General features: G+C 56.0%; 2 protein-coding genes, 1 long non-coding RNA gene and 2 other non-coding genes across 11 annotated transcripts; 4 read left to right on the top strand and 1 right to left on the bottom strand.

The window, feature by feature from the left end:
• The first annotated feature begins 688 nt into the window (after positions 1-688).
• On the top strand, positions 689-17,781 carry TNPO2 (transportin 2). 7 transcript variants are annotated; one of them, XM_059696495.1, is made up of 25 exons: positions 689-1,080; positions 2,558-2,669; positions 3,923-3,998; positions 4,085-4,234; positions 6,259-6,365; positions 6,460-6,593; positions 6,674-6,755; positions 6,830-6,952; positions 7,060-7,178; positions 8,184-8,244; positions 8,343-8,508; positions 8,695-8,847; positions 11,468-11,693; positions 11,887-12,058; positions 12,518-12,604; positions 12,683-12,790; positions 12,874-13,032; positions 13,524-13,611; positions 13,794-13,892; positions 14,443-14,538; positions 14,846-14,951; positions 15,209-15,308; positions 15,388-15,462; positions 15,582-15,708; positions 15,788-17,781. In XM_059696495.1, the coding sequence occupies exons 2-24, from the start codon at positions 2,571-2,573 to the stop codon at positions 15,687-15,689; spliced, it is 2,694 nt and encodes an 897-aa protein (XP_059552478.1). In that variant the 5' UTR covers positions 689-1,080; positions 2,558-2,570; the 3' UTR covers positions 15,690-15,708; positions 15,788-17,781. The 7 variants fall into 7 exon arrangements, with proteins under 7 accessions (XP_059552478.1, XP_059552481.1, XP_059552479.1 ...); XM_059696498.1 differs by having other exon boundaries at positions 689-1,205; positions 14,876-14,951; positions 15,582-15,683; XM_059696493.1 differs by having other exon boundaries at positions 690-1,205.
• LOC132236352 (small nucleolar RNA SNORD41) lies at positions 11,750-11,818 on the top strand. The gene has a single exon (XR_009453282.1). It is a non-coding gene; the product is annotated as a small nucleolar RNA SNORD41 (small nucleolar RNA).
• LOC132236370 (small nucleolar RNA ZL2) lies at positions 13,652-13,726 on the top strand. The gene has a single exon (XR_009453298.1). It is a non-coding gene; the product is annotated as a small nucleolar RNA ZL2 (small nucleolar RNA).
• Positions 17,528-19,418, bottom strand: LOC132234917 (uncharacterized). Its single transcript, XR_009452958.1, has 2 exons — positions 18,249-19,418; positions 17,528-17,849 (listed from the first exon to the last, which is right to left on the bottom strand). It is a non-coding gene; the product is annotated as an uncharacterized LOC132234917 (long non-coding RNA).
• A 125-nt stretch (positions 19,419-19,543) lies between these two features.
• FBXW9 (F-box and WD repeat domain containing 9) lies at positions 19,544-24,747 on the top strand. The gene is made up of 10 exons (XM_059696506.1): positions 19,544-20,071; positions 21,259-21,398; positions 21,476-21,601; positions 22,517-22,629; positions 22,721-22,812; positions 23,628-23,776; positions 23,859-23,972; positions 24,102-24,191; positions 24,278-24,343; positions 24,426-24,747. The coding sequence occupies exons 1-10, from the start codon at positions 19,663-19,665 to the stop codon at positions 24,498-24,500; spliced, it is 1,374 nt and encodes a 457-aa protein (XP_059552489.1). The 5' UTR covers positions 19,544-19,662; the 3' UTR covers positions 24,501-24,747.
• Positions 24,748-24,807: the final 60 nt, after the last annotated feature.

Below are 24,807 nucleotides of genomic sequence, written 5' to 3'. Positions count from 1 at the left end.
TCTCTCCAGTCGGATGTCTGTCCAATTCAGCCCGCTGTGGTGGGCATCCAGGCTGCTTTAGGGAACTCGACTGTCGGGTGGAGCTCGGCGCCTGCCCACTTTTCTCATGCCGGTGCTCGGCAAGAGGGGTCTTAAACACCTGTTTTTCATGAATGAACGGAGCCAAGACTGACTTTGTCAACGGAAAGTGGGCTGAGAAACCGATCCCCTTCCTCCAGGCTGGGGCAAAAATTGACCTTGTGCCTCTCCTGAGGCCAAGAAGTCTCTCAGGGCAGGGCTGGGTTGTCCTCAGAGCACTGGGTCTCCAGCTCTTTCCTGCTCGTAAGAGGAAGAGGGCCCCACTTTGTCCTACGGCGGCGCAAAGATCACAAAAATGCCTTCTTTATCACCCTGCTCTCGCCTAAATTTCCTGGGCCGTTCCACTTCATTCAGCTTCAAGTGGGGAAAGGGATTAGGGCGTTTTTGCTCCAGTGTTTATTTTATTAGTTCATTTCATTAAAAATTTTACATCCTTGTTTTTTTCATATCCCTGTAAAAATTGTTAAACTGGAATTTAGTCTGGGAAGTATATAACGTAAAATGTAGCAGAGGCTTCGGTAGGATGAGCCTGTCTCCGGCACTCCCTTTGTCTGGCTTTTTTTTTTTTTGGTCTCTGGGGTATAAAGTCCACCCGCGGCTGTTCCCTCTACTCTCAACTTGAGCACACAGACTGTACTCCTACCAAGTACCCTCTGGATGGGGGGAGGGGGGCAGTTAAATTCTCAGAGGGGGTGACCGGCACTGCAGCTGGCTCTGGCGGAGCGGTTCCGGTGTCCACTGCACGGCCCAAGTCCCAGGTTCTGCCAAACTTAGCTGGAGCTTCCACGTGAGAGCGGCTGAGAAAGACGAGACGATGGGAGGACCGGCCGGCCAGAGAGGCCAAGAGAGGCGCTCACTCTTCGGTCACGTGACCCAACTCGGCGGGGCCTGGGTCTCCCGGGTGCACGGCCACGTGCGACCGCTGCTGCTTCCGATTGGCTTGGTTGGGCCAATTTGAACGGCGTACGGGAGCCGCCGCGGCTCATGTGGGGCCGCGTTTGTGTATGTATGAGTGTGTGGTTCTTTTTTTTTTTTTTTTTTTAATTCCCTCGCTTTGGCTCCCTCCTTCCGCGCGAGTCTCACGAGAAGCCGCAGCACAAGGCGCCGCCGCTGCTGCCTCGGGCCGGGTAAGTGGGCCTCACCCGGAACCGGACCTGCTCGGCTCCACCTGGCGTTGACCCCCGTCAGGGTCTGTGCCTGTGCCGCGTGCTGCCCGGGCGTCAGGGCCGCGCCTGACCCGTAAAGGCCGCGAACCTTGGGTTCTCGGGTTGGGCCCGATTCTCGAGGCAGGAGGAACGGGTGTGGGGGGGGGGGGACCGAGCCGGGCTTAGGGGGTGGGGCCTCGGAGCCCGGTCCGCTCTTGGTGCCGAGAGAATCCGGCCAGTGGGGCGCCTAGGGTCGGGCTGTAGATCATCTGATTGGGGGACGTCGCTTGGATCGGGTGTGTGCGGGGTGGGGGTGCTCTCCGGTGGGGCTTGGTTGGGTCTCCTTGGGAGAGGCCGCATTGGAAAGTTGGGGGCTCTTTTGGGTTCTGATAGGGAGGGTCGTCAGACTTCGGCCTAGAGGGCTTTTCTGGATCCGTTGGGGGGAGTGCCCCAGGGGTGGTTCGGCCTAATTGGGGGGAATCCTCAGGGATCGACGAAGGGGGTTTCCGGCTGGAGATGTTGTGGGGGTTTGTCCAAACTTGATGGGGGGAAGCAGCGGAGATCCGTCGGCAGGAGATGCTGCTGACCGGGGCGGAGGGCGGGAATGGGGGACAGGCTTGGCCAGACCTGCTTGGGGGAAAGGGACAGGGACCTACCTGCTTCTGTCGCAGGGTGGGCATCCTTGACTGGCTCTCTCTCTCTCTCGGAGAGGCAAGCGGCCTGATTAAGGGGAATCGCTGGTCCAGCTAGGCCTGAAACGGGAGTCTGTATCCGGCTGAGATGGATTAGGGGAGGCGGCAGGGATCATGAGTATCGGAACGCCTTGGGATGGTGCGCCTAGGGAGGCTCAGGGACCAGACCCCCAGGCCTCGGCAGAGGATGTGGCGGAGCTTGAGGTCTCAATTTCGGGCGAAGGGGGATCTGCTTGCACTGGGGAGACCACGGGGGCCAGAGGTTATCGAGGTCTGGGGCAGGGTACCTGGTTGGAGAAGTGGCTGGGCCCTCGAAACCTTAGGGCCTGCAGCCAGGGGCTGCAGAACCCCCCCGCCCCCACCCTTCCCAGGCTCTGCCCGCGAGATGATGATCCACCGGGCCCAGCCACTGCCTCCCATGGCCCATTTCCACATCTCCCTGCCTGTTCTCCCAAGCTCGCTACTGTGCCACCGTGAATGGTGCAGATTGCTGGGACACCCCCCCCCTCCCCGCACTTAGGTTGGCTGAATTGGCAGCAGCACTCCTCTGATTACACTTCCGCTGCCAACTCTTTGGGTCTCAGTCCCGTCTCACACAGAGCCCCGGTGACCGAGCCCTGACCCTAGCTCCTATCCCTGCAGCTTGCCTTGCACCATGGACTGGCAGCCAGACGAGCAGGGTCTGCAGCAGGTCCTACAGCTGCTTAAAGACTCGCAGTCACCCAATACAGCCACTCAGCGAATCGTGCAGGATGTATCCTTCCTTCTGGGCCTGGGGGAACTGGGCAGACATCTACATCCCCTGAAGGCCACAGAGGATGGGGCCCATCCCCTAATCCCTTGGCAGAGAATTAAGGGTTAGAATTTTTGGGTCCCATTTCCAGAAGATATGTGACTCTGGGGTTGGGGGAATGACACCTCTAGTTGGGATTCAACTTTTGTTTAGGTTCATGGTTAAAAAATTTTTTCGATTGGTTGTTCAAAATACTTTTTAAAATAATTAAACTTAAAAAATATATTTTTATTGATTTCAGAGAGGGAGGGAGAGAGATAGAAACATCAGTGATGAGAGAGAACCATTGAATGCCTGCCTCCTGCATGTCCCCCACTGGGGAGAGCCTGCCTCCTCCATGTCCTGACTAGGAATCGAACCATGACCTGGTTTATAGGTCGACACTCAACCACTGGGCCATGCCAACCGGGCCTATACATACTTAAACTTAAAATACTTAAACCATTGGCAAGTTTCCTTTTTTGTTGTTGTTATACTCACCTAAGGATATTTTTCCATTGATTTTTGGAGAGAGTGAAAGGGAGGAGGGAGGAAGTTGAGAGAGATTGATTAGTTGCCTCCCCGACCAGGGTGGGGATCAAACCTTACAACCCATGTATATGCCCTTGACTGGGACTCAAACCCTTCTGTGTGCTGGCAAACATGTTCTCACTTCTTTTTTTTTTTTCTTCATATATTTTTATTGATTTTAGAGAGAGAGAGAAACATCAGCGATGAGAGAGCATCATTGATCAGCTGCCTCCTGCACGCCTCCTAGTGTGGTTCGAGCCTGGAACCCAGGCATGTGCTCTTGACAGGAATCGAACCCGGGACCCTTCAGTCTACAGGCTGATGCTCTATCCACTGAGCCAAACCAGCTAGGGTAACGCTCTCACTTCTGAGCCACACTGGCCAGGGCTCGGATTCCCTTTTTTTTTTTTTTTTTTTTAAAAAGCCGACAACATTGGATTGCTAGTAAGCAGAGCTGAGTAGCAGCTGCCATCTTCACACAGAGCCAGGTCTGCTAATCCTTACCTGCTCTGGCCAGGTCTTCAAGAGTGGTGGGGAGCTCAGGGGTGCTCCCTCACCTCCTGGGTGAGTTTGACATGCCTGAAATACTGCATTGTAGGCATGGGGATTGACAGGTGGCTGCCTGGTCCCAGAGGTCAGAGGTACTGTCAGCTACATGGTAGGGGGAAGGCCCTTGTCTCCCAAGTCCCTTAACAACCTGACAGAAACTCAAACAACTGAACCAGTTTCCCGACTTCAACAACTACCTGATCTTCGTCCTGACCAGACTCAAGTCAGAAGGTATGAGGCCCTCGATGCCCCTCCATGCAGGCTAGACCCCCACTCGCTCCCCTGTGGTCCCCTGAGCTGCAGCTCTCATCCCCCAGATGAGCCTACTCGCTCTCTCAGTGGCCTCATCCTCAAGAACAATGTGAAGGCGCATTACCAGAGCTTCCCACCGCCTGTGGCGGACTTCATCAAGCAGGAGTGTCTGAACAACATCGGCGATGCCTCATCCCTCATCCGAGCCACCATAGGTAAGGGGGTGGGGGCAGCAGGACTCAGCCTGTGATGGCGCCCTGAACCCTTCCTCTCAGCCAGGGAGCATCTCAAAATGTTAAGGCTATTGATTCACCATGGGTGGTAGAACTATTACTACTGCCATTTTGCAGATAAGGAAACTGAGGCACAGAGAGGTTGAGGGACTTGTCTGGTAAGTAGCAGAGCTCAGGAGTGACCAGTGCAGGTCCATGCTCTGAACCCCTCCTTCCTGAAATAGCCATTCTTGCTTCGGAGGCAGTCACCCAATGCCCAGAATTTTGTGTTAGGTCCTGAGGGTTCAGCAGATTAAAATCAGAGCTCCCTACCCTTGTGGAGCTTCCTGTCATTAATGAGTTAGCTTTGCCTTGGAGATTTCCTGATTCCTGGAAGGCTGCCTGAGGGAGTTAACAGAAGGATGACCACAATTTTCGAGCAGTTTATCTTAAGCCTTTTTTACTATTGATAAATACATCCCTACTATTGGTTACTGACTTACATCCATCCCCCCCCCCCCAGTTTATTGAGGTTAGTTGACATATAATGACTTACATTTTTGTTTCTTTAAAATCTTTGTCAACTCTTAAAACTTGCTTTTAAAAAGGTGTTGTATGTAACTATTTTAAGTGAAAAGACAGATGCGCTTACCCTAAGGCAGCAGTTCTCAACCTGTGGGTCTCGAACCCCAAGGTCAAACGACTTTCACAGGGGTCGCCTAAGACCACCGGAAAACACATGTATAATTACATATTGTTTTTGTGATTAATCACTATGCTTTAATTATGTTCAATTTGTAACAATGAAATTGGGGGTCACCACAACATGAGGAACTGTATTAAAGGATCGCGGCATTAGGAAGGTTGAGAACCACTGCCCTAAGGGAAGGTAGTCTTAAAATGAAATAAAGACAGAAAAATAGTGTTAAATTTGAGATAGATGCTGGGGCCTACCACAAGATCAGCCCTGGCTTTTGTTAAGAGACTCATAGCCCCAGCAATACACCCTCACTCCCCACATGCCAGCAGAAGGATCTGAATTCACCAAGTGCATTCTGGGTGTCAGGCTCTGCTCTGGATACTTGATTTACGTCGCTGAAGTTTCCCAGTAGCCCTGGTGGGCTGATGGTCTTGGTTCCCATTGAGGCACAGAAAGGTTAGGTGATGTGGCCAACGTCACAGACAGGGATGGGACTGTGACTGCATTCACAGTCTACCTCAGGGAGCACCTTTACTAGCAGAGCTGTAAGCCAGGGTCATCTGGAGTGTTGGCACTGGCAGCAGCTTCCCCTAGGAAAGACTGCCACCTCCTGGCTTTAAATATTATCTCTGCACTGACATCACCCACGTCAGCCCAGCTGCCAAACCCCTGTACTGCCTTCATCCTTCATTCAGATGCCTACTGCAGGTTGTACTTGGGTTTCCAGTAAGCAGTACGAGGTCTCAGGAAGCCATGTGGCCCTCTTGGCCCTGCCCCTCCCAGCCCTCACCTCCTTCTGCTCAGGCCCTGTGGTTCCTTATCCATCTGTAATCTCTCCAGGCATGCCCCTGCCCTCAGGCCTTTGCACCTGCCATTCTCTGCCTGGGATGCTCTTTACCCAGGGACCCGGATGCTGCTCCCTCATTTCCTTCAGGCCTTTGCTCAGATATCAAGATGTCACTTGGAGGAGGCTCTGGACACCCAGTTTTAATTTGCTACCCTCGTCCTCAGCCCTTGCTAGCCATCTTCTCTGCTTTATTTCCCCCTTTAGCTCTTGGCATATAGCCTCCCAGGTTTTTTGCAGGTTTATGTTGACCTAGCAGCCTCCCTCACTAGACAGACAGCTCCTGTGGGCAGGGACTTTGTATTTAGTTCTGTGCTGCATCCCGAGACCTGGAACTGAGCTGATTTACAGTAAGGCTCAGGGGATCTCAAAAGGTGTGTGGGGCTCACAGGGAGAGCATCCTAAGAGTGGCAGGGAGAACTGGGGTGCCGAGCAAGCCCACCTGCACCCAGCCTGAGGCAGCGTCCTTTCCTGGCTGCCCAGGCATTCTCATCACCACCATCGCTTCCAAGGGTGAGCTGCAGATGTGGCCTGAGCTGCTGCCCCAGCTGTGCAACCTGCTCAACTCGGAGGATTACAACACATGTGAGGTAGGCCATGGGCCATGGCCCCCCACCCCCTGCCCTCAAGTGGGAACCAGGACTGGACCTAGACCCGCATCCATGTATGTTCCTCACTATTCAGGGAGCCTTTGGCGCCCTGCAGAAGATCTGTGAAGACTCGTCTGAGCTCCTGGATAGCGATGCCCTCAACAGGCCCCTCAACATCATGATCCCCAAGTTCCTGCAGTTCTTCAAGCACTGCAGCCCCAAGATCCGGTGGGTGCAGCTCCCCAGGGGTCTGCAGGGGGCCTGGAGTAGGCAGGGCGGGGGTGACCCACATGCCCACTCCCTGCCAGGTCCCATGCCATTGCCTGTGTGAACCAGTTCATCATGGACCGGGCCCAGGCGCTGATGGACAATATTGACACTTTCATTGAGGTGGGCTGCCAGGCTGGGGGTGAGCAGGGTGAGGGCCAGGGTCCCTGCTGTGGCTGACCCTCCCCTCCCTGCAGCACCTGTTTGCCCTGGCTGTGGACGATGACCCTGAGGTGCGGAAGAATGTGTGCCGCGCCCTGGTGATGCTGCTGGAAGTGCGAATCGACAGGCTTATCCCCCACATGCATAGCATCATCCAGGTGTGCACACCCAGGCCAGCCTGGGTGGGTGCTGTGGGGCTGGGGGCACAGCGGGTAGCACCCCCAGCTGGGCAGGGCCTTCAGCTTTTCTCACTCCACTCCCCTAGTATATGCTGCAGAGGACCCAGGACCATGATGAGAATGTGGCCCTTGAGGCCTGTGAGTTCTGGCTGACGCTGGCCGAACAGCCCATCTGCAAGGATGTCCTGGCCTCCCACCTGGTCCAGTGAGTGTCTCTCCTGAGTGCTGTCCCACCCCAGCCTCCACCTTTCCTGTTTCAGCTTACTTTCTATACCTGCACACACTTTTGTTCAGTTTTTATTGATTTCAGAGGGGAAGGAAGCGGGAGAGAGAAAAGTATCAATGATGAAAGCGAATCACTGATTGGCTGCCTCCTGCTTGTCCCCTACTTGGGATCCAGCCCACAACCCAGGCACGTGCCCTGATCAGGAATTATAGGTCAATACTTAACCGCTGGGCAACACTCGCTGGGTGCCTGCATATATTTTGGAGGATATGAATGTAGCTTTAGTGACTTAAAAGTTAGTTAAGTTATAGATGGAATAAATGAGAAGTCAAGAGAGGCTTTAGGCATAGTTGGGTCCAGGTGCTCAAAGGATGTGAAAGGCATCTGTCTAGTCTGAGATCTACTTCCTCTCCATTGGCTTTGTTCTCAGGCATGACCTTCCCTCCTGGCTGTGGCCTTCTACAGCTTTACAGCTTAGGAACCTCTGAAAAAGAATTCCCTCTTGACCAGTATCTCCAGCAAAACTCCTAGGTCAGCTTGGATCACTCACCTATCCCCAAGTCAGCGAAGACTAATCAGAGTTTCCAATCCCAAGGTACATGGGCGCCAGCGGATGGGGCTGGCTGCCTTGCCTGTTTGCTCCCCTCACCTGGCCCCATCCCAGGGAAGTTCCTGGTGACTGGGCCACATGTCCCTGCCTTAGGAGAACTAGGGGTCAGGCACTGTTCTAAGCTCAGTGTATTCAGCGGTGTCCAGGTCTGGGTCAAGAGCCTTCCTGTGGAGCCAGGAATGGTGTCAGCTCTGTGCCTGTCACAGTGGGTAGCTCCCATTAAGGGAAATGAAGGGATGCGGGGCCAGCAGAATCACTGTGCGCTCTACAGTCTGCCCTTGACACTCCTGTCTGTACCTCTGCTTTCCTCTTGCCCAGGCTTTCAATTCCCCCAGGGCACCCTGCCTCCCAGTGAATAGCCTCTCTCCCAACAGGTTGATCCCTATCCTGGTGAATGGGATGAAGTACTCGGAAATCGACATTATCCTGCTCAAGGTCAGCTGGGCTGACCACCGGGCACAGGCAGGGGGGTGAGGGCAGTGGGGGTTGGGGCTGGGGCTCTGGTGGTGCTTAGTGGTTTGTCTGGCCCACAGGGAGATGTGGAAGAGGACGAGGCAGTCCCCGACAGCGAGCAGGACATTAAGCCCCGCTTCCACAAGTCGCGCACTGTGACACTGCCCCACGAGGCCGAGAGGCCTGACGGCTCTGAGGATGCTGAGGACGACGATGACGACGATGCTTTATCGGACTGGAATCTGAGTGCGTGGCCCGGCAGGAGGGGTGGCGGGGTGGCGGGGCTGGAAGGTGAGGAGAAACTTACTTGGAGCAGATCGTGAAGATCATCCTAATCGTGATCTCTGACGTGGGGGTATGGTGGAGGGGGCCCTGCCTGATGGGCTTCCCTGAGCCTGCCTCCCCCTCCCCACAATTTCCCTTCTGTCTCAGGAAAGTGCTCGGCGGCTGCACTGGATGTCTTGGCCAATGTCTTCCGGGAGGAACTATTGCCCCACCTCCTTCCCCTGCTCAAGGGCCTCCTCTTTCACCCTGAATGGGTCGTCAAGGAGTCCGGCATCCTAGTGCTGGGCGCCATCGCTGAAGGTGAGTGCCCTGCTGTCCTGGCTGCCTGACCTCTGACCCTTGTGCTAGCATGAGACGGGCTGGCCTAGGCGGAGCTGCCTGGGGGCAGAGTGGTGATGGACCTCATCCCTGAGTTCCCTCCAGAGGCCTGCTCAGCCTCTCCAGACAGATCTGGGATCTGAATCTTATCCTCAGTCTATGAGCCTTAAAGGAACCCCAAACCCTGAAATGCAAACCCTCTCCTTAATTCTCATGGACATGCAATTCTGTGAGGCCGTAGCATAATTATAGCTACAACAATAGTGTCACTTCCGCAGTGCATGTCCTGTGGCAGGCAGCCTGTTCTATAGGCTCAGTCCGACCTGATGAGATGGGATTCACAGATGGGGACACTAAGGTACAGCGGGACGTACATCACCTCCCCAGTTACCCAGGGTGCAGCTGAGCCTCAAACCTGCCCCCTGGCTGCGGGGCTGGCCTGCCAGAATGAGAAGTGTGCCGTGGTCGTGTTTCTACAAATTCACATGGTGGGCTATTACTGATGTGGCTTTCGAGCGCGCTTTGTCCTGATGGAATGTGCAGCTTGAATGAACCAGAGGGCTTTTCGAGTCTGTTACCGCCCTCACTTGTGACTGTCTCAGCATCCAGGCCTGTCCTAAAAAATAAGTTCAGCTCTAGCTGGTTTGTCTGAGTGGATAGTGCATCAGCCTGCGGACTGAAGGGCCTGGGTTCGGTTCCAGTCAAGGGCACGTGCCCGGGTTGCGCACTGGATCCCCAGTGGGTGCACGCAGGAGGCAGCTGATCATTGATTCTCTTATCATTGATATTTCTATCTCTCTCTCCCTCTCCCTTCCTCTCTGAAATTAATAAAAATTTTAAAGAATTAAGATAAGCTCAGGAGCCCTCACCCTGGAGAGCTTTCAAAATTTATCTAAGAAGAGGTTCCCTCACATTAGGTATTCTACATATTCATGGAAAAGAGCTGGAGGAACTAACATTAAGCCAGTAAAAACAGGTCTCTTGTCTTAGATTATTAGGGGGTGTGCCATTATCTGTGTTCTCTAATTAAAAGAGCATTGACCTATGAACCAGGAGGTCAGGGTACATGCCCAGGTTATAGGCTTGAGCCCTAGTAGGGGTCATGCCAGAGGCAGCTGATCGATGATTATCTCTCTCTTTTTTTTTTTTTTTAATACATTTTATTGATTTTTTACAGAGAGGAAGGGAGAGAGATAGAGAGCTAGAAACATTGATGAGAGAGAAACATCGATCAGCTGCCTCCTGCACATCTCCCACTGGGGCTATGCCCGCAACCCAGGCACATGCCCCTGACCGGAATGGAACCTGGGACCCTTCAGTCCGCAAGCCGACGCTCTATCCACTGAGCCAAACCGGTTTCGGCTATCTCTCATTATTGATGTTTCTATCTCTCTCCCTCTCCCTTCCTCTCTCTGAAATCAATAAAAAAACACACAAAACTTAATAGAAAAAGATAGCCCTCAGTGGTAGAGCATCAGCTCGGGGACCAAGGAGTTTCGGTTTTATTCCCATCCCTGGTGGTCGGTAGGGGCTTGCGAGGAAGGCAACCAATCGATGTGTGTCTCACGTTGATGTAAGACATACTCATGGTTTTTTTAAAAAAGGAAGATGGAAAATAGAGAAAGAAATATCACAAACATCCAGGAAAAGTTTCAAAAGAAACCTGTGTGGTCACTGCCCACAAAGCCTGAGTGAGTGTGCAGCCTGGTCATCTGTGAATTAATGAGTGACCATGTTGAGGTGGAGCCGATGGCAAAGAAAGGTTTGCCCTGTTGTGGCTTCCCCTCCTGACCCTACTTTTCACTGACTCAAACTTTGTTCATCACTGACTTTAGAGAGGAAGGGAGAGACATTGATTTGTTGTCCCACTGATTTATGCATTCATTGATTGATTCTTTTTGTTGTTAATCCTCATCTGAGGATATTTTTCCATTGATTTTTAGAAAGGGTGGAAGGAAGGAAAGGAGGAAAAGAGGGTGTGGAGGGAGAGAGAAAGAAACATCCATGTGAGAGACACATCAATTGGTTGCCTCCTGCACCTGCCCCAACCGGGGCTGGAAATTCAACCTACAATCCAGGTATGTGTCCTTCATCGGGAATCGAACCCATGATCTTTGGGGCACGGACTGACTCTAACCACTGAGTCACAGCCCAGGGCCATTGGTTGATTCTTTTTTTAAAAAAATATATTTTTATTGATTTTTTACAGAGAGGAAGGGAGAGGGATAGAGAGTTAGAAACATTGATCAGCTGCCTCCTGCACACTGCCTACTGGGGATGTGCCCACAACTAAGGTACATGCCCTTGACCAGAATCGAACCTGGGACCCTTCAGTCCACAGGCCGACGCTCTATCCACTGAGCCAAACCAGTTAGGGCAATTGGTTGATTCTTGTATGTGCCTTGATGGGAGATGGATCACATAACCTTGGCATATTAGGACGCTGCTCTAACCAACTGACCTACTAGGTCAGGGCTCTGAGCTAATTTAAACTCTGAGCCTCAGTTTCCCCATCTGACAGGTTCGGCTGATCCTCTCCCCTAAAGAGTGGGTGTGGCTGGGCTCAACTGGACTCAGGATTGTCCCTGTGCTGTCCTTACAGGCTGTATGCAGGGCATGGTACCCTACCTTCCCGAGCTGATCCCACACCTCATCCAGTGCCTGTCGGACAAGAAGGCCCTGGTTCGTTCCATTGCCTGCTGGACGCTGAGTCGCTACGCCCACTGGGTGGTCAGCCAGCCGCCAGACATGCACCTCAAGCCTCTGATGACAGAACTGCTCAAGCGCATCCTAGATGGCAACAAGAGGGTGCAGGAGGCAGCCTGCAGGTGACCCCTGGCCCCTGGCCCCCCAGTCCTTACCCCCTGCGCCGCTGGCTGCCATCCGGGAAGTGATGACACTCATTACCTCTGATATTCGCTGATTTCTAACGTATTCGTACTGGCTGATCCCGGGTGCTCTATCTGCTTCTGGCCCAGCCGCCACCTGTAGATGCCCACTGAGCCCTTTCTCCCCTTCTAGTGCCTTTGCCACCCTGGAGGAGGAGGCCTGCACAGAGCTGGTGCCCTACCTCAGCTATATCCTGGACACTCTTGTCTTTGCCTTTGGCAAGTACCAGCATAAGAACCTGCTCATCCTCTATGATGCCATCGGCACCCTGGCTGACTCTGTGGGCCACCATCTCAACCAGCCGGTGAGACCCCACAGCACCTCCCTCTTCCCGATTCCCTGCTTACCTCTGGCATCCAGGGACCTGGCGGCGACCCCGTGTTGCACACCAGGGACATGGCCATGACCTTGACAGGTAGACAGAGCCCTGGCCCCTGCCCTCGCCCTTTCCCAGTCTAGTGGGGGAGACACACAGTTATGAAACAGCATGGTAAGTGCTGTGCTGGGAGCTCAGGGGCCTGCGGGTAGCAGGAGGCTGACCCAGGCTCCTGAAGGGGCAGTGGTGGGTAGGGCGGGGCTTGGGATGGGTGAGAAGAACTGGTGGTCTGGCTGGATGGCCAGGCCTGGCAGGATCCCATGAGGCACAGTGGGGAGCCAGGCCTCATTGCTCAGGCAGTAGATGCTCATGGGTCACAGGGAGCCCAGTTGGTTCCCAGACTGCCACCTCTGCCCAGAGAGCCCCAATTTCCTGCTCCTCCTCCAGGAGTACATCCAGAAGCTGATGCCTCCGCTCATCCAGAAGTGGAACGAGCTCAAGGATGAAGACAAGGACCTCTTTCCTCTGCTGGAGGTGGGTGGGCTTCAGGCTCCCTCCCACAGTCCTGCCCCACCCCACCCAAGTTCACCTCTCCTGCCTTCCTCCCACCAGTGTCTGTCATCCGTGGCCACTGCCCTGCAGAGCGGCTTCCTGCCCTACTGCGAGCCTGTCTACCAGCGCTGCGTCACCCTAGTGCAGAAGACACTGGCCCAGGCCATGGTGAGCACCCATCTGCCCGCTCCTCCGCTGCTGCTCCAGCCCTGGCCTACCGCCCTCACCTTCCTGCCTACCCCTCTGCCCAGATGTATACCCAGCACCCTGAGCAGTACGAGGCTCCCGATAAGGACTTTATGATCGTGGCACTAGACCTGCTCAGCGGCCTGGCCGAGGGCCTGGGTGGCCACGTGGAGCAGCTGGTGGCCCGAAGCAACATCATGACACTGCTGTTCCAGTGCATGCAGGTGGGTGGGCACCCTTCGCAGACCTCTCACAGTGATGACACCGAGCAGCCTGTGTGGGCCACCCTGGGGGGGTCAGGGTCCCCAAGGACATCGGGGAAAGGGGGCCTATTACAAAAACTTATAATTCTTTTAAAAGGGCATTTGATTAAGACATGAGTAAAAACTCATTTTCAAGGCAACAATGTAGAAAACTTAGAAGTAGAAAATAGAAAACGTGAAAGCACAGCCCCTTCCCCATCACCCCCAGCCCATGTATCAGCAGTTACATGTGCCCCTTCCTTCTGCAGCAGTGCCCTGAGCAAGGCACTGGCTCACACGGCCCCTGAGCCCTGGTGTATGTGGGGGCCGCAGCCTTGGTGCTGGGAAGTGGAAGGGTTAGGCTGTGTTCCTGGGACTGCTCCCCTAGCTGCCCTGAGCTGAGGGATTAGTTGGCACCCCAGCTGGTTGGGGGGAGGGGAGCCGTGCCATGCTGACCCTGCTCTGACCCCCAGGACTCGATGCCTGAAGTTCGGCAGAGCTCCTTTGCCCTCCTGGGAGACCTCACCAAAGCCTGCTTCATCCATGTCAAGCCCTGTATTGGTACGACACCCATCTCATCTTCACCTCACAACCCCGCCCTGGCCTCAAGTGATGGAACAATGACCAGGGAGGACTGTGACCGAACCAGGATGTGTTCGTACTGTCTGATGGGGCCACCCAGCCCGGTCCGGGAGCTCACCCTGCGGGTCCTCCTGCTCAACACCCCTCTTTTCCCCCACCAGCTGAGTTCATGCCCATCCTGGGCACCAACCTGAACCCTGAGTTCATCTCTGTCTGCAACAATGCCACCTGGGCCATTGGCGAGATCTGCATGCAAATGGGTGAGTGCCCTGCAGGTGGGCAGGCTCTGCCCCTCCCCATTGACCTGTTCCTGGCCTGGAGCCTGGCTCTGCATGACAGGTCCCCTTGAGAGGGTGCTGGTGCTCCTTGAGGAAGGCTCCCATGGGCCAGGGGCAAGTGGGTACCTCTGAGCATTTTCATCAGAGATGGGCCGAATGGCTGAAAGGCCATCTGTGATTGGCTTCTGTAAAGAGGCAGGACAGGAGCCTTGTTTTAATTGGACAATTTGCCACCTCCCCACCCCAAATGCAGTTCCACAGGGATTGGTAGGGAGACTTTGGCAGCTTCCCCTCTCCCCGCAAAGGAGCTGGCCATCTGGCCTCACCTTGGTGTTCATCAGTGACTCCAGGGAAGCTTCTGGTGTTTAGAGGGTGTGGATCTACCTCTGGTTGGCTATGGGTCCTGGCCCAGGAACCAGCTAAAGTTTTTTTGCTCCGTCACTAGATGTGCTTGGCCAGTATCTAGATGCAACTGTGATGGGTGGCATGGGTGGCGGGGGCTGTGTGTGGCTCTGACTGTCTGGTCCCCCAGGGGCAGAGATGCAGCCCTACGTGCAGATGGTCCTCAACAACCTGGTGGAGATCATTAACCGGCCCAACACACCCAAGACCCTGCTGGAAAATACAGGTGGGCGCCAGGTCTGGCTGCTGCCGCCCCCTTGCTCACCTCCTGGAGGTGGGCTTCTTGGCTGGGAGTGTAGTTAAGTGGCCTTGGGAAAGAAACAGGGAAGGTATCTGGAAGGACCTGCCTGGAAGGGGTTCTGGGAGGTGAGGCAAGAAAGCTAATGCTGGCTTCCAGGGAAGACCCAAGTGGGGCCGAGCTCCAGGCCCTGGTGGCTAGCAGGAGCTATTCCCCTGTGGCCCGTGGGACGGGGCTTGGTGCCTGGTGCCAGAGGCCCCCCCATGTACTGTCCCGGGGCCACTCGGGGTTGCAGGTCGCCTGACGAGTCCCTCTGCCATTCCAGCCATTACCATCGGCCGCCTGGGCTACGTGTGCCCACAGGAGGTGGCACCCATGCTGCAGCAGTTCATCCGGCCTTGGTGTGTGCTCATCTGTGTGGGGCCTACCGTATGGTGGGCCGGGCGGCGGAGTGGGTGGGACAGGCCCAATCCGTTCCCTTGCCTGTGCCCTGCTCACCCTCAGATGCACGTCCCAGCCCCATCACCCTCTGACCCCCTGCTTCCTCCATGCCCCGTAGACACAAGGCCCACCCCAGCCCCTCTACCCACTGTTCCTGTGGATGCCCCTCCTGCCCCACCCCTGCCGGCTGATTCCCCCCTGCTCACCTTCCCCACAGGTGCACATCCCTCAGGAACATCAGGGACAATGAGGAGAAGGACTCAGCCTTCCGAGGCATCTGCATGATGATAGGCGTCAACCCCGGGGGCGTCGTGCAGGTTGGGGCGGCTGGGCTCTGAGGGAAGGCACTGGGGCTGGGCTCGGGCGGCCCCTCACATGGGATCCGTCACATTTCAGGACTTTATTTTCTTCTGCGATGCTGTAGCCTCCTGGGTGAGCCCTAAGGATGACCTTCGGGACATGTTTTATAAGGTGAGGCTCCTGCTTCGCCCTGATGTAGCCCCAGGAGGTGGCAGGGGAAGGCTCTCTGGGGGGAGGCTGAGTTCATCTGCTCTGTTCTGGTGTCCCTCTCCCACCTCCCCGGCCCGCAGATTCTCCATGGCTTCAAAGACCAAGTTGGAGAGGAAAACTGGCAGCAGTTCTCAGAGCAGTTCCCGCCGTTGCTCAAGGAGAGGTTGGCTGCCTTCTACGGGGTCTAGAGGAGCATTGAGACTGCCGGTGAGGAGGCTGCATGTAGGGGCTGGTGCTGTCACCCGGGCTGAGGGAGCACAGGCCCTGATTCTTCCTCTCCCTGCAGGTTTCTGTCTGCGTCGTCATCGGAGGGGTGGCTGGGGAGCACACCGCGTCCAGAAGTTGCCGTGCCCTGGTCGAGGGGGTTAGGGAGGAATGAGTGGGACCCAAATCCAGATGCCTTCCCTGCCCATCTACCTGCCATGCCTGGCCTGGGTGGCCGCAGTGGTGGGCAGGTGGGTGGGGCCTCCACACTCATCCTACCAATGGGAGGGGGGTGGGACTTCTTGGCAGCAAGGGCCCCTTTCTCTAAGTAGGGTCACCACAGGCAGCCCACATGGGCCAGCCATGTGGGGGGGAAGAATCAACACCGCCGACCGAATCCAGCTTAGGGTGAGGCAGGGGGAAAGCAGGCGGGGAGGGGGGGGTCCCTGTAGAGGTGCGTACACACACGTACACACGTGGCTACACGCATGTGTGGGCGCTGCAGCCAGCTAGGCTGGGTCAGCTGCCCCACCATTTCCCTGACTGCATGGAGACAGTAGAATTAGTGAACCCCTGAGTTAACCCATGAGGCCTTCCGTGTAACCTGCATCTAGAGTTTAAGACGCTTCAGCCGTTTTACCAGAATTGATGATGATTGGGGAGGGCTGGGTGGGTTGGGGTCCTTTGCTGGGAACCCAGGGTGGGATAAGAGGATGGCCACCTTGGGGCTGCCCTGTCAGCACACACACACACTTTGACCTGCTCAGCACACTTCTGCCAGCTCTATGGCAGCCGCAGCCACCATGTCCCTCTCCTTGTCTCATCCCGGCCAGAAGAGTGGGGACCAGAGGAGTGGCTAGGGCTGGCCAGAGGTCTCCCTTCCTCCCTCCCTTGTGCTCCAGTGACATGAAGACACTGGGCTGGGGCCTTTTCTGGAAGAGAGCTGCAGTGGCCAGAGCGGCTGACACCTACCCCTGCCTCTCTCCATAAGCGTGTCCATTTAAAGGGCAGTCTATTTCTCTGTGCTCCAGAGAGCCCTCCTCAAGTTCCAGGCCCAAGTTTTTATAGTAAGGGCCGGGGCATTTAATTGATGTTGATGAGACAAAAGCTTATGCTTTGCCAGCAAGAAGGAAAGCAAGGGCTTAGAGGAGTGGTGAGGCCCTGAGTCTTCCTGTTCGTCACTGCTCCCAGTGGCCCCAAGAGCCTACCAGATTGGGGCAGTGATTCTAGGGATCCTTCAGGGATTGGCCAGGGATGTGGTCACCGTGAGAGAGGATCCCCTAGAACTAGAGGGAATGTGATTCTGAGTTGGCCTAGAAATGAAGCTGGGCCCTGCAGCCCCCCTAGTGTTTTCTTTTTTCTCCTCCCCTGCTTTTTACTTTAGGGGTCCCTTCAGGGGCTTTGGGGGGTCTGATGATTCCTGCATCTTGGGGCCTGCTCCATCCATCCCATTGGGTTCTTGGACCCTACCCCCATCATAGTCCTGTGTCTTCTCAGACAGGGTCAGGCCCTGCCTCTATTCCAAGGGGCACTTGGTGCACATTCCATAAACTCAGCTGGTTCCCCTTCCCCCTTGAAACTCCAGCAGGTCTCTGGAAGCCATTTGTAAAAAAGAAAAAAGAAAAAAAAATTTTAATACCATTTAATTTCCTGGTAATTCCAATTCTTTGGAGCATCCTCTGCTGGGTCTTGGGGTGTGTGGATTGGATTGGATGGCTGATGGGTTGGGAACTCCTCCACCCAGGATGAGGGTCTCCAATTGCCTTCAGGGAAGTGGGAGTCTGGTTCATTGTCTTATTTTTTTTTAAACTATTTAATTTTAATTTATTTTTGGTTGATTTTTGCACAACGAAGTTGTAGCTTCTCAACCTCCCCTGCCCTGGGCTGTGGACCCTGACTGGCCTCTATCCACAGTCCCACTTGCTCCCATGTCCCTCCTTCCCCTTCACCCTCTTCCTCCTGCGGGCTCCAGGGTCTGTCCATTTGTTACTGTGCTGTGCTGGGGATTGGCGCCGAGGTGGCGTGAGATTCCACTTGTGTAGAACTTTGTTGAGTAAAGATCAGTTTCTTGTGAAACCTCGGTCTCCACCCGGCCTCCTGTGTCCTTGTCTTTGGCAGTAGAGATGTTGAAAGGAACTGGGAAGCTTTAAGAATGGGGGTGCACAAGATTCAGGAAATAATTGGGGGAGTGGGAAAGGAACTAAGCAATAACAAGGCATATTACTTGGGAGCCTCAGTTTTCCTCCCCGTAGAATGGTTAGGTTAAACGTGAAAGGTAAAGATTAAATGTAATACATGGAGTGCATTCTCTCGGCCATAATTACAGCTCACTGAATGTCCTGAGCTCACCAAAGGGGAACCATTAATATTATAGCCTAGGTTCAAGATCCCCACCTGCCTTAAACTGACTTCCACACTGGATAGCTGGGCATGTGTTATACAAAGTGCCGAGGTCCCAGAAAACTTCAGTGTTATTGTTGATAGATTCCAAAGAAATAACCTGGAGGACTGGCTGTGAAAGACATGGGTTTATTAGGACTTACATGCGCACCTGTGGTGGTCAACCAGTGAAGATGAATTGCTAAGTCCCATCAGCCTGTGCACGGGTAGCACCAGGGGCGGCTGGCTGGTGCTTTATAGAGTACAGAAAAATGGAGGGGGATGTGCCTATCTGAGATCAAAACACTAGCTGTTTACAATTCAGGCTCACATCTAAAAAAGCTTCTCTTTGGCTGTTGTTAGCCTGAGTTGCTGGCCAGGTTCCCAAGGTCTCACAGTCCGCTTACAGATGGCCTTCACTATATTTCCCAGGGTGGCAGGGGGAGTTGGAACATGGGGAGGGGCCCATATTCCCATTTGCCATATGGCAAGTTAGACATTTTTGTAGAAAGCTTGGCCCAGTACCAGGCCTGAGGGAGATCGTAAGATAGCGTCAATTACTAAGGCAAGTGAGAAACTGCTGGGCTCTGGAGAGGGGCAAGCCTCAGAATAAAATGTGGCAACCTCAGTATGGCCCAGGATCACCTCCACCAACCTGGGGAAATGCGGACACATCCGACATTAACTCAAATGTGTGCACTTCAGTGAGGGGAAACAGTATAAACAAGGAAGCAGTGACATGTCCCGTAGAGAGACAGCGGGAGGGGAGAGGACACGGGGAGATGGTCGCGATCTCACAGTAGGTGCTCTGGGAAGATAATGCTTGAACAAAGCGTGGATACGAGGAGCCTGGCGGAGGGTACGAGTGTTGTGCTGTCACTGCCTGGCTCAAAGGCTCCCAGGTGCTGTTTTTATCGGTGATTCACTTCTGTTCCACGAAGCCCCTGCAGTGTAGCCGCATGTTTCTAGCTGCGGAAGGAGAGAGGAGTTCGAGTCGCCGCCCCAGACCACCCGGAAAAGGGCTCTGCTATTCTCATCGGTGCGTGTCACCCGGGGCCGCGGTTTTCAAACCAGAGCCGGCTGGCCTGCCTCGGCACCACCCGAGGTGCAGGAACCGCCCTGACCAGTTTGGCTCAGTGGATAGAGCGTCGGCCTGCGGACTGAAGGGTCCCAGGTTCGATTCCTGTCAAGGGCATGTACCTTGGTTGCGGGCACATCCCCAGTAGGGAGTGTGCAGGAGGCAGCTGATGGATATTTCTCTCCCATCGATGTTTCTAACTATCCCTCTCCCTTCCTCTCTGTAAAAAATCAATAAAATATATTTTAAAAAATAAAAATAAAAAACGCAGGAACCAGAAGTCTGCATGTTCCAGGCCTACGCAGCTCCAGAGCGAGACCCCCGGGCAGGAGGGGGCGAGGAGGGTGTCAGCATCCAGCCAGTTTCACGCGTGCCGCTCACTTCCGGCCGGAGCCTTGACGTCATCAGGCAGAGCCGAAAGTGCCCTCGCGCTGCCTAGGAGACAGGACGCGGGGGCCTGCGGCTGACAGGGCACCACCGGCCGCGCCCACTCGGTCGCCATGGAGCTGCCCCCAGGGCCGCGCGACCATCCCAACGCCTGGGACGATGACTCGGAGCCGGAGCCGGAGCCTGACCCAGACGCGCAGGCCGAGGCTTACGTGGCCCGCGTGCTCAGCCCACCGAAACTCGGACTGGCGCCCCCGCGCGCCCCTCCGCTGTCCGCGTCCGCCCGGTCCCCGGGCGCCCTGGAACCGCGGGCCGCGTCCAAGAGCCGCGCCGTGGGGGTCCCGGGCCTGCTGAGCCTGCCCCCGGAGCTGCTGCTCGAGATTTGCGCCTACCTGGACGCGCGCCTCGTGCTCCACGTCCTGCCGCGCGTGTGCCACGCGCTGCGCGACCTTGTGCGTGACCATGTCACCTGGAGGCTCCGTGCGCAGCGCCGCGTACGCGCACCCTATCCAGTGGTGGAAGGTGCGCACGCGGGGGGCCAGGGTCGCCCGCCCAGGTCAGCTTTAGGGCCCGGGAGGGAGTATCTGGGATGCTGCGATCACAGCCCCTAGAGCTGACTTCCTGGCTGTCCTAGCTCCCGTGGAGGCTGAGGTGGTTACTGGTGGTGCCAGAGTCCCTGAATTCTGAGTGGACCATGAGGCAGACATTTGGGGTCCTGACGCTGTAGAAACCTGTCTGGGGGTGTGGGGTCCTGTGAACTCCGGATCCAGCCATCATCGGGCTTGGGTTCTGGTGGTGGTACAAAGGCCCTGATCCCTGGCTGGAGGTTGACACAGGGACTTGAAAGTCTCAGATTGTAGGAATCTGCTTGGGGCTCAGGGTAAACCCAAGAATCCTCAGGTTCTGGGTCAAGATGCCGAGGCAGCAACTAGCGATCCCTTACCCCTAGGGCCCTGACCTAGGTGGTGGCGAGGCAGGGACTCTTGAACCTGCAACTCTTGAGCCCAAGGTAGGGTTTGGGGTTGGGAATCTCTGATGCCAAAATCACAGATCCTCCAGCCCAGGGTCTAGCCTGGGATCTTAGGTAGGGGCTGGTGGTCATCACCCCCTGCCCCCGAGGTCTTCGGTCCCTCGGGGATAAGACAGCTTGGTGGCCCTGAAGAGATGGGACGCTCCCGAGTAGCTGGATAAACATGGATGCCTGGGCTCCATCCATATCGCTGAATCTCTACACCTAGGGCTTGGGTTCTGCATCTTGACAACTCTGCCAGGTTTATAGTTTGAGAAGGAACACTCTCCCGGGTCTGGTTTGGATGGCCGAGGCAGAAAGTCCTCGCTCCTGTGCCCAGACCGAAGGATTAAGGTCAGACCTAAGTCGGGGGCAAGGAAGGACCTTAATGTCCTGAGGCCGCTGTCTCCCAGACACGGGTTGGGGGCTGAGGCCTGAGGCGGTGGTCTTGAGACTCCACTCCCCCAGCTTCTGGAAACAGGGGTGAGGGGTAGTCCCAGACCTGCTTCGAAGGTGGGTGAAGCCGTGGTCCCAAAGCGAGAGCCTGGGCCTCCTTGGAGTGGGGTGAGGGATCCGGATGGGGGCGTTTCTCCAAGTCTGGTGCTGGTTGGGCTCCCTGGGAACCAGGCGCAGGCTTGGATAACTGGTGTGGGTAGCAGAGTTCCTGCCCACCAGAGACCCCACTTGTGGTACCCCACAGAGGAGGACTTCGACTGGCCGGCGGCCTGCATTGAGCTGGAGCAGCACCTGTCACGCTGGGCGGAGGATGGGCGCTGGGCCGAGTACTTCTGCCTGGCTGATGGGCACTTTGCTTCCATTGACTCAGTGCTGCTGTTCCAGGTGAGATGGGGTTTGGTGAGAGGCCGGCAGGGGTGGACCAGGGTGATCCCAACAATATCTCCTTACTCCCCTCCCAGGGTGGGACACTCTGTCTGTCCGGCTCCCGAGACCGCAATGTCAACCTGTGGGACCTGCGGCAGCTTGGGGTGGAACCCAGCCGGGTTCTGGTCAAGGCCCTTGGCACCCAGAGCAGCACCCACAAGGTAAGGCTATAGGAAGCTCGAGGCCTAGGTAGGGTGCTGTGACTAAGGGCTCGGGTTTTGGCACCAGACCTGACAGATGACAGTCTTACTCTGCTATTATTGGTGTGATTTGGGGTGTGATGTATGACTTCTCTGGGCCTCAGTTTCTATTTCTGTCCAGGGTCAGTTAGGATGAATGAAATGAACAGGCATTAAGAGCTTCACTCAGACTTGGATACACAGTAGGTGCTTCATCGATGTCAGGTGTGGCTGGAGAGGCCCAGGGCAAGGTGTGAGGAGGCGGCCCTGAGGGATCTGACAGCTCTGAGCATGACTGTCGTCTTGTGTGAAGTGGCCATGGAGCGGCACCTTCACCAGTCAGTGGGGTGATCTAGTCTGGTGGGCAAGAGCTTGGTCTCTGAGCCAGGCTGCTGGGTTCCATTGCTCATTCTGCTGTTTCCTGGCTGTGTGACCGTGAGCGAGGAACTCGACCGTTCTGTGCCCTCAGTTTTCTCATGTGTAGAATGGGACATTGACAGTATTCTCAGAGGGTCTGGAGAGGAATAACCCCGCCATCAGCCAGCACTCTGTAAATTACCTCCTGAGACAGGGACGGCTTTTATGCCCGTTTTCCCGATGAGGAAACTGAGGGGGGGGGGGTCATTTACCCACGCCACGGAACAGAGGCTTTATATTTAATCTCATTGTCACGTGGCCTCAAACCATCGCAGGTTCGGGGTCTCCGCAGAAGTTGATGTAGGAATATTGTTGGGTGAGGGGGTGTGCGTGTCCTGAGCTCTGCAGACGGACAGACCTGCAGGTGTCAGCTCTAATCTCTGCTGTGGCTCTGGGTTCTTGGGTTGGTTATCTTCCTCCTCGGGCCCTCCATCTGGTTATCTGTGAAGTGAGGCCTGTCACATGGCTCTGGTCCTACAGGGTTGGGTGTGGTCGCTGGCAGCGCTGGACCACCGAGTGTGCTCCGGTTCCTGGGACAGCACGGTGAAGCTCTGGGACATGGCGGCTGACGGGCAGCAGTTTGGCGAGATAAAGTGTGAGGGGTCTTGAGGAGGGGCGGGGGGGGGGGGGGCGGGCAGGGCACTGCCTGGCCACAGCCCAGCCTCGTGCTCTGTGTGTCCCCAGGGGCAAGGCAGCTGTGCTATGCCTTTCCTACCAGCCTGACATCCTGGTGACCGGCACCTATGACAAGAAGGTGACAGTCTACGACCCCAGAGGTGGGCCAGGGGCCTGGACTGGGGCGAACAGGGCCGCCTGCGGGTCCCAGGGTCATGCTGGGGAAGGAGGCACTCGGGTCTCATGGCCTGGCTGGGTGACGGTCACATACGCCAATGCTAACCCCTCAGAATGGCCTGTGCTGTGCTGGGGGCAGCACAGGGGGCTTTTGAGTGGGGGTGGAATAAAGGACATAGAGGGTACCCAGCGGAAGGCCTCTGAGCCGGAATCCCGCGGGAGGCAGACAGCCCCGAGAATCCAGGCTCTCCCACTGCCTGGCTGTACGACACCAGTCAGACTTGAACCTCGGTTTTCCTATCTTGTAAAATCAGATAACTCCACCCTTTCGGGTTAATGGGAGGAGATGATAATAAGAACACTTGGTGGGTTGTTAGTTTACATAAAATCCCTAGAACAAACATTGCCTGGCACATAAGCCTTTTCTGTTAGTTTTTAATTCTTATGTTGTTTAATTGAAGGGCCAGTGCACCTCATCCCAGCAGAGCTGAGTGGGGGTAGAGGTGGCAGTGACTCTGCTGGCATGAGTTGGCATTTTATGCTGGGACTTGCCTGTCTACTCTGTACTGGGAGCAGATGGGACAGGAGATGGGGTGGCACAGGCCTGGGGTCCTGGGCGGCCTGGATTCAGCTGGAGCAGGAGAGGAAAGAAAGGTCATTTGTAGGATAGGGAGTGGGGGCGGGAAGCTGACCAAGGGTTTTGCCATAGACCACAGAGGCCCTGGATCCTGGGGTTGGCTTGGGGGTGCCTCTGAGGGGCTCTGATGTCACCTTCCTCCCTGGCCCGTCACCCACAAAGTCGGCCCAGCCCTGCTGAAGAGCCGGCGGCTGCACTCCAGCGCGGTGCTGGCGTTGCTGGCGGATGACCGGCACATCATCTCGGGCAGTGAGGACCACACGCTCGTTGTGTTCGACCGCCGGGCCAACAGCGTCCTGCAGCGGCTTCAGGTAGGCCCTCCCCAGCGTCCCGAGGGAGCGGGGCTGCGGCCTGGCCCAGCCTGAGCGGCTCCGTCCCGTGTCCCTCCCACAGCTGGACTCCTACCTGCTCTGCATGTCCTACCAAGAGCCCCAGCTCTGGGCTGGTGACAACCAGGGTCTGCTGCACGTCTTCGCCAACCGGGACGGCTGCTTCCAACTTGTCCGGGTCTGCCAGGGCCTTTGCCCCTGCCCCCTCCTTCCTGGGCCTCCTCCCTACCCCTAGACCCCCCGTGGCGATGGGTGGCTAGCCTGAGGAGAGCCTCGCCTGAGTGTCACCTGTCCCTCCTTCCTGCAGTCCTTTGATGTGGGCCACAGGTCTCAGATCACAGGGATCAAACACTCGCTGGGGGCCTTGTACACCACGTCCACTGACAAGACCATCCGGGTGAGGCCCCGTGACAAGCCCCCTCCCACGCCACCCCCGCTGGCAGGGGGCACACCTCTTGACCTTCGTCTGTTGCCCGTCACCAGGTACACGTGCCCACAGACCCACCACGGACCATCTGCACCCGAAGCCACGACAACGTGCTGAATGGGGTAAGGCCCTACGCCACGTGCCCTGCCCCACATGCCCTGCTGGTTGCCGAGGGCACCCCTGAGTCTTCATCTCCCTGCCCAGATCTGTGCTGAGGGCAACCTGGTGGTGGCCGCCTCTGGGGGCCTGTCGCTGGAAGTCTGGAGGCTCCAGGCCTGAGCAGGCAGACATGGATATGGATGTGGATCTGCTGGCTGGCAGGCTGGGTCAAGGCCTCTGTTCTTGGGGGGCCCTCCCCTTTTCTGGTGCTGCCCTGGGCTGAGGCCTGGGGCACAAGGACTCCAGGCCACTGTTGGGCAGGGTCCCTGGTCTGTGCTCCATGTTCCAGGCCACCCTCAGGTCCTGTTTACAATTGGACGCCTGCTTTCCCTTGAGAGCAAAGGGGAAATAAACCTGATGTACTGGTGCTGTGGCCTGGAGTGGTGCCTGCTTGGGGCTGGGATGCTGGGGAGGCCCTCAAAGTCAT

The sequence above is a fragment of the Myotis daubentonii genome, chromosome 5 (assembly GCF_963259705.1).
Source record: "Myotis daubentonii chromosome 5, mMyoDau2.1, whole genome shotgun sequence".
Classification (NCBI taxonomy): domain Eukaryota; kingdom Metazoa; phylum Chordata; class Mammalia; order Chiroptera; family Vespertilionidae; genus Myotis; species Myotis daubentonii.
The sequence above is the reverse complement of the archived record's forward strand: the minus strand, read 5'-3'. Positions and strand labels throughout refer to the sequence as shown.

Coding starts and splice junctions, on each gene's coding strand:
- TNPO2 (XM_059696498.1), top strand. CDS start 2,571: ATGGACTGGCAGCCAGACGAGCAGGGTCTGCAGCAGGTCCTACAGCTG. Junction 12,605..12,682: donor ACCTCTTTCCTCTGCTGGAG/GTGGGTGGGCTT, acceptor TCCTCCCACCAG/TGTCTGTCATCCGTGGCCAC. Junction 12,791..12,873: donor AGACACTGGCCCAGGCCATG/GTGAGCACCCAT, acceptor CCCTCTGCCCAG/ATGTATACCCAGCACCCTGA.
- FBXW9 (XM_059696506.1), top strand. CDS start 19,663: ATGGAGCTGCCCCCAGGGCCGCGCGACCATCCCAACGCCTGGGACGAT. Junction 22,630..22,720: donor CAGCAGTTTGGCGAGATAAA/GTGTGAGGGGTC, acceptor GTGTGTCCCCAG/GGGCAAGGCAGCTGTGCTAT. Junction 23,973..24,101: donor GCTGCTTCCAACTTGTCCGG/GTCTGCCAGGGC, acceptor TCCTTCCTGCAG/TCCTTTGATGTGGGCCACAG.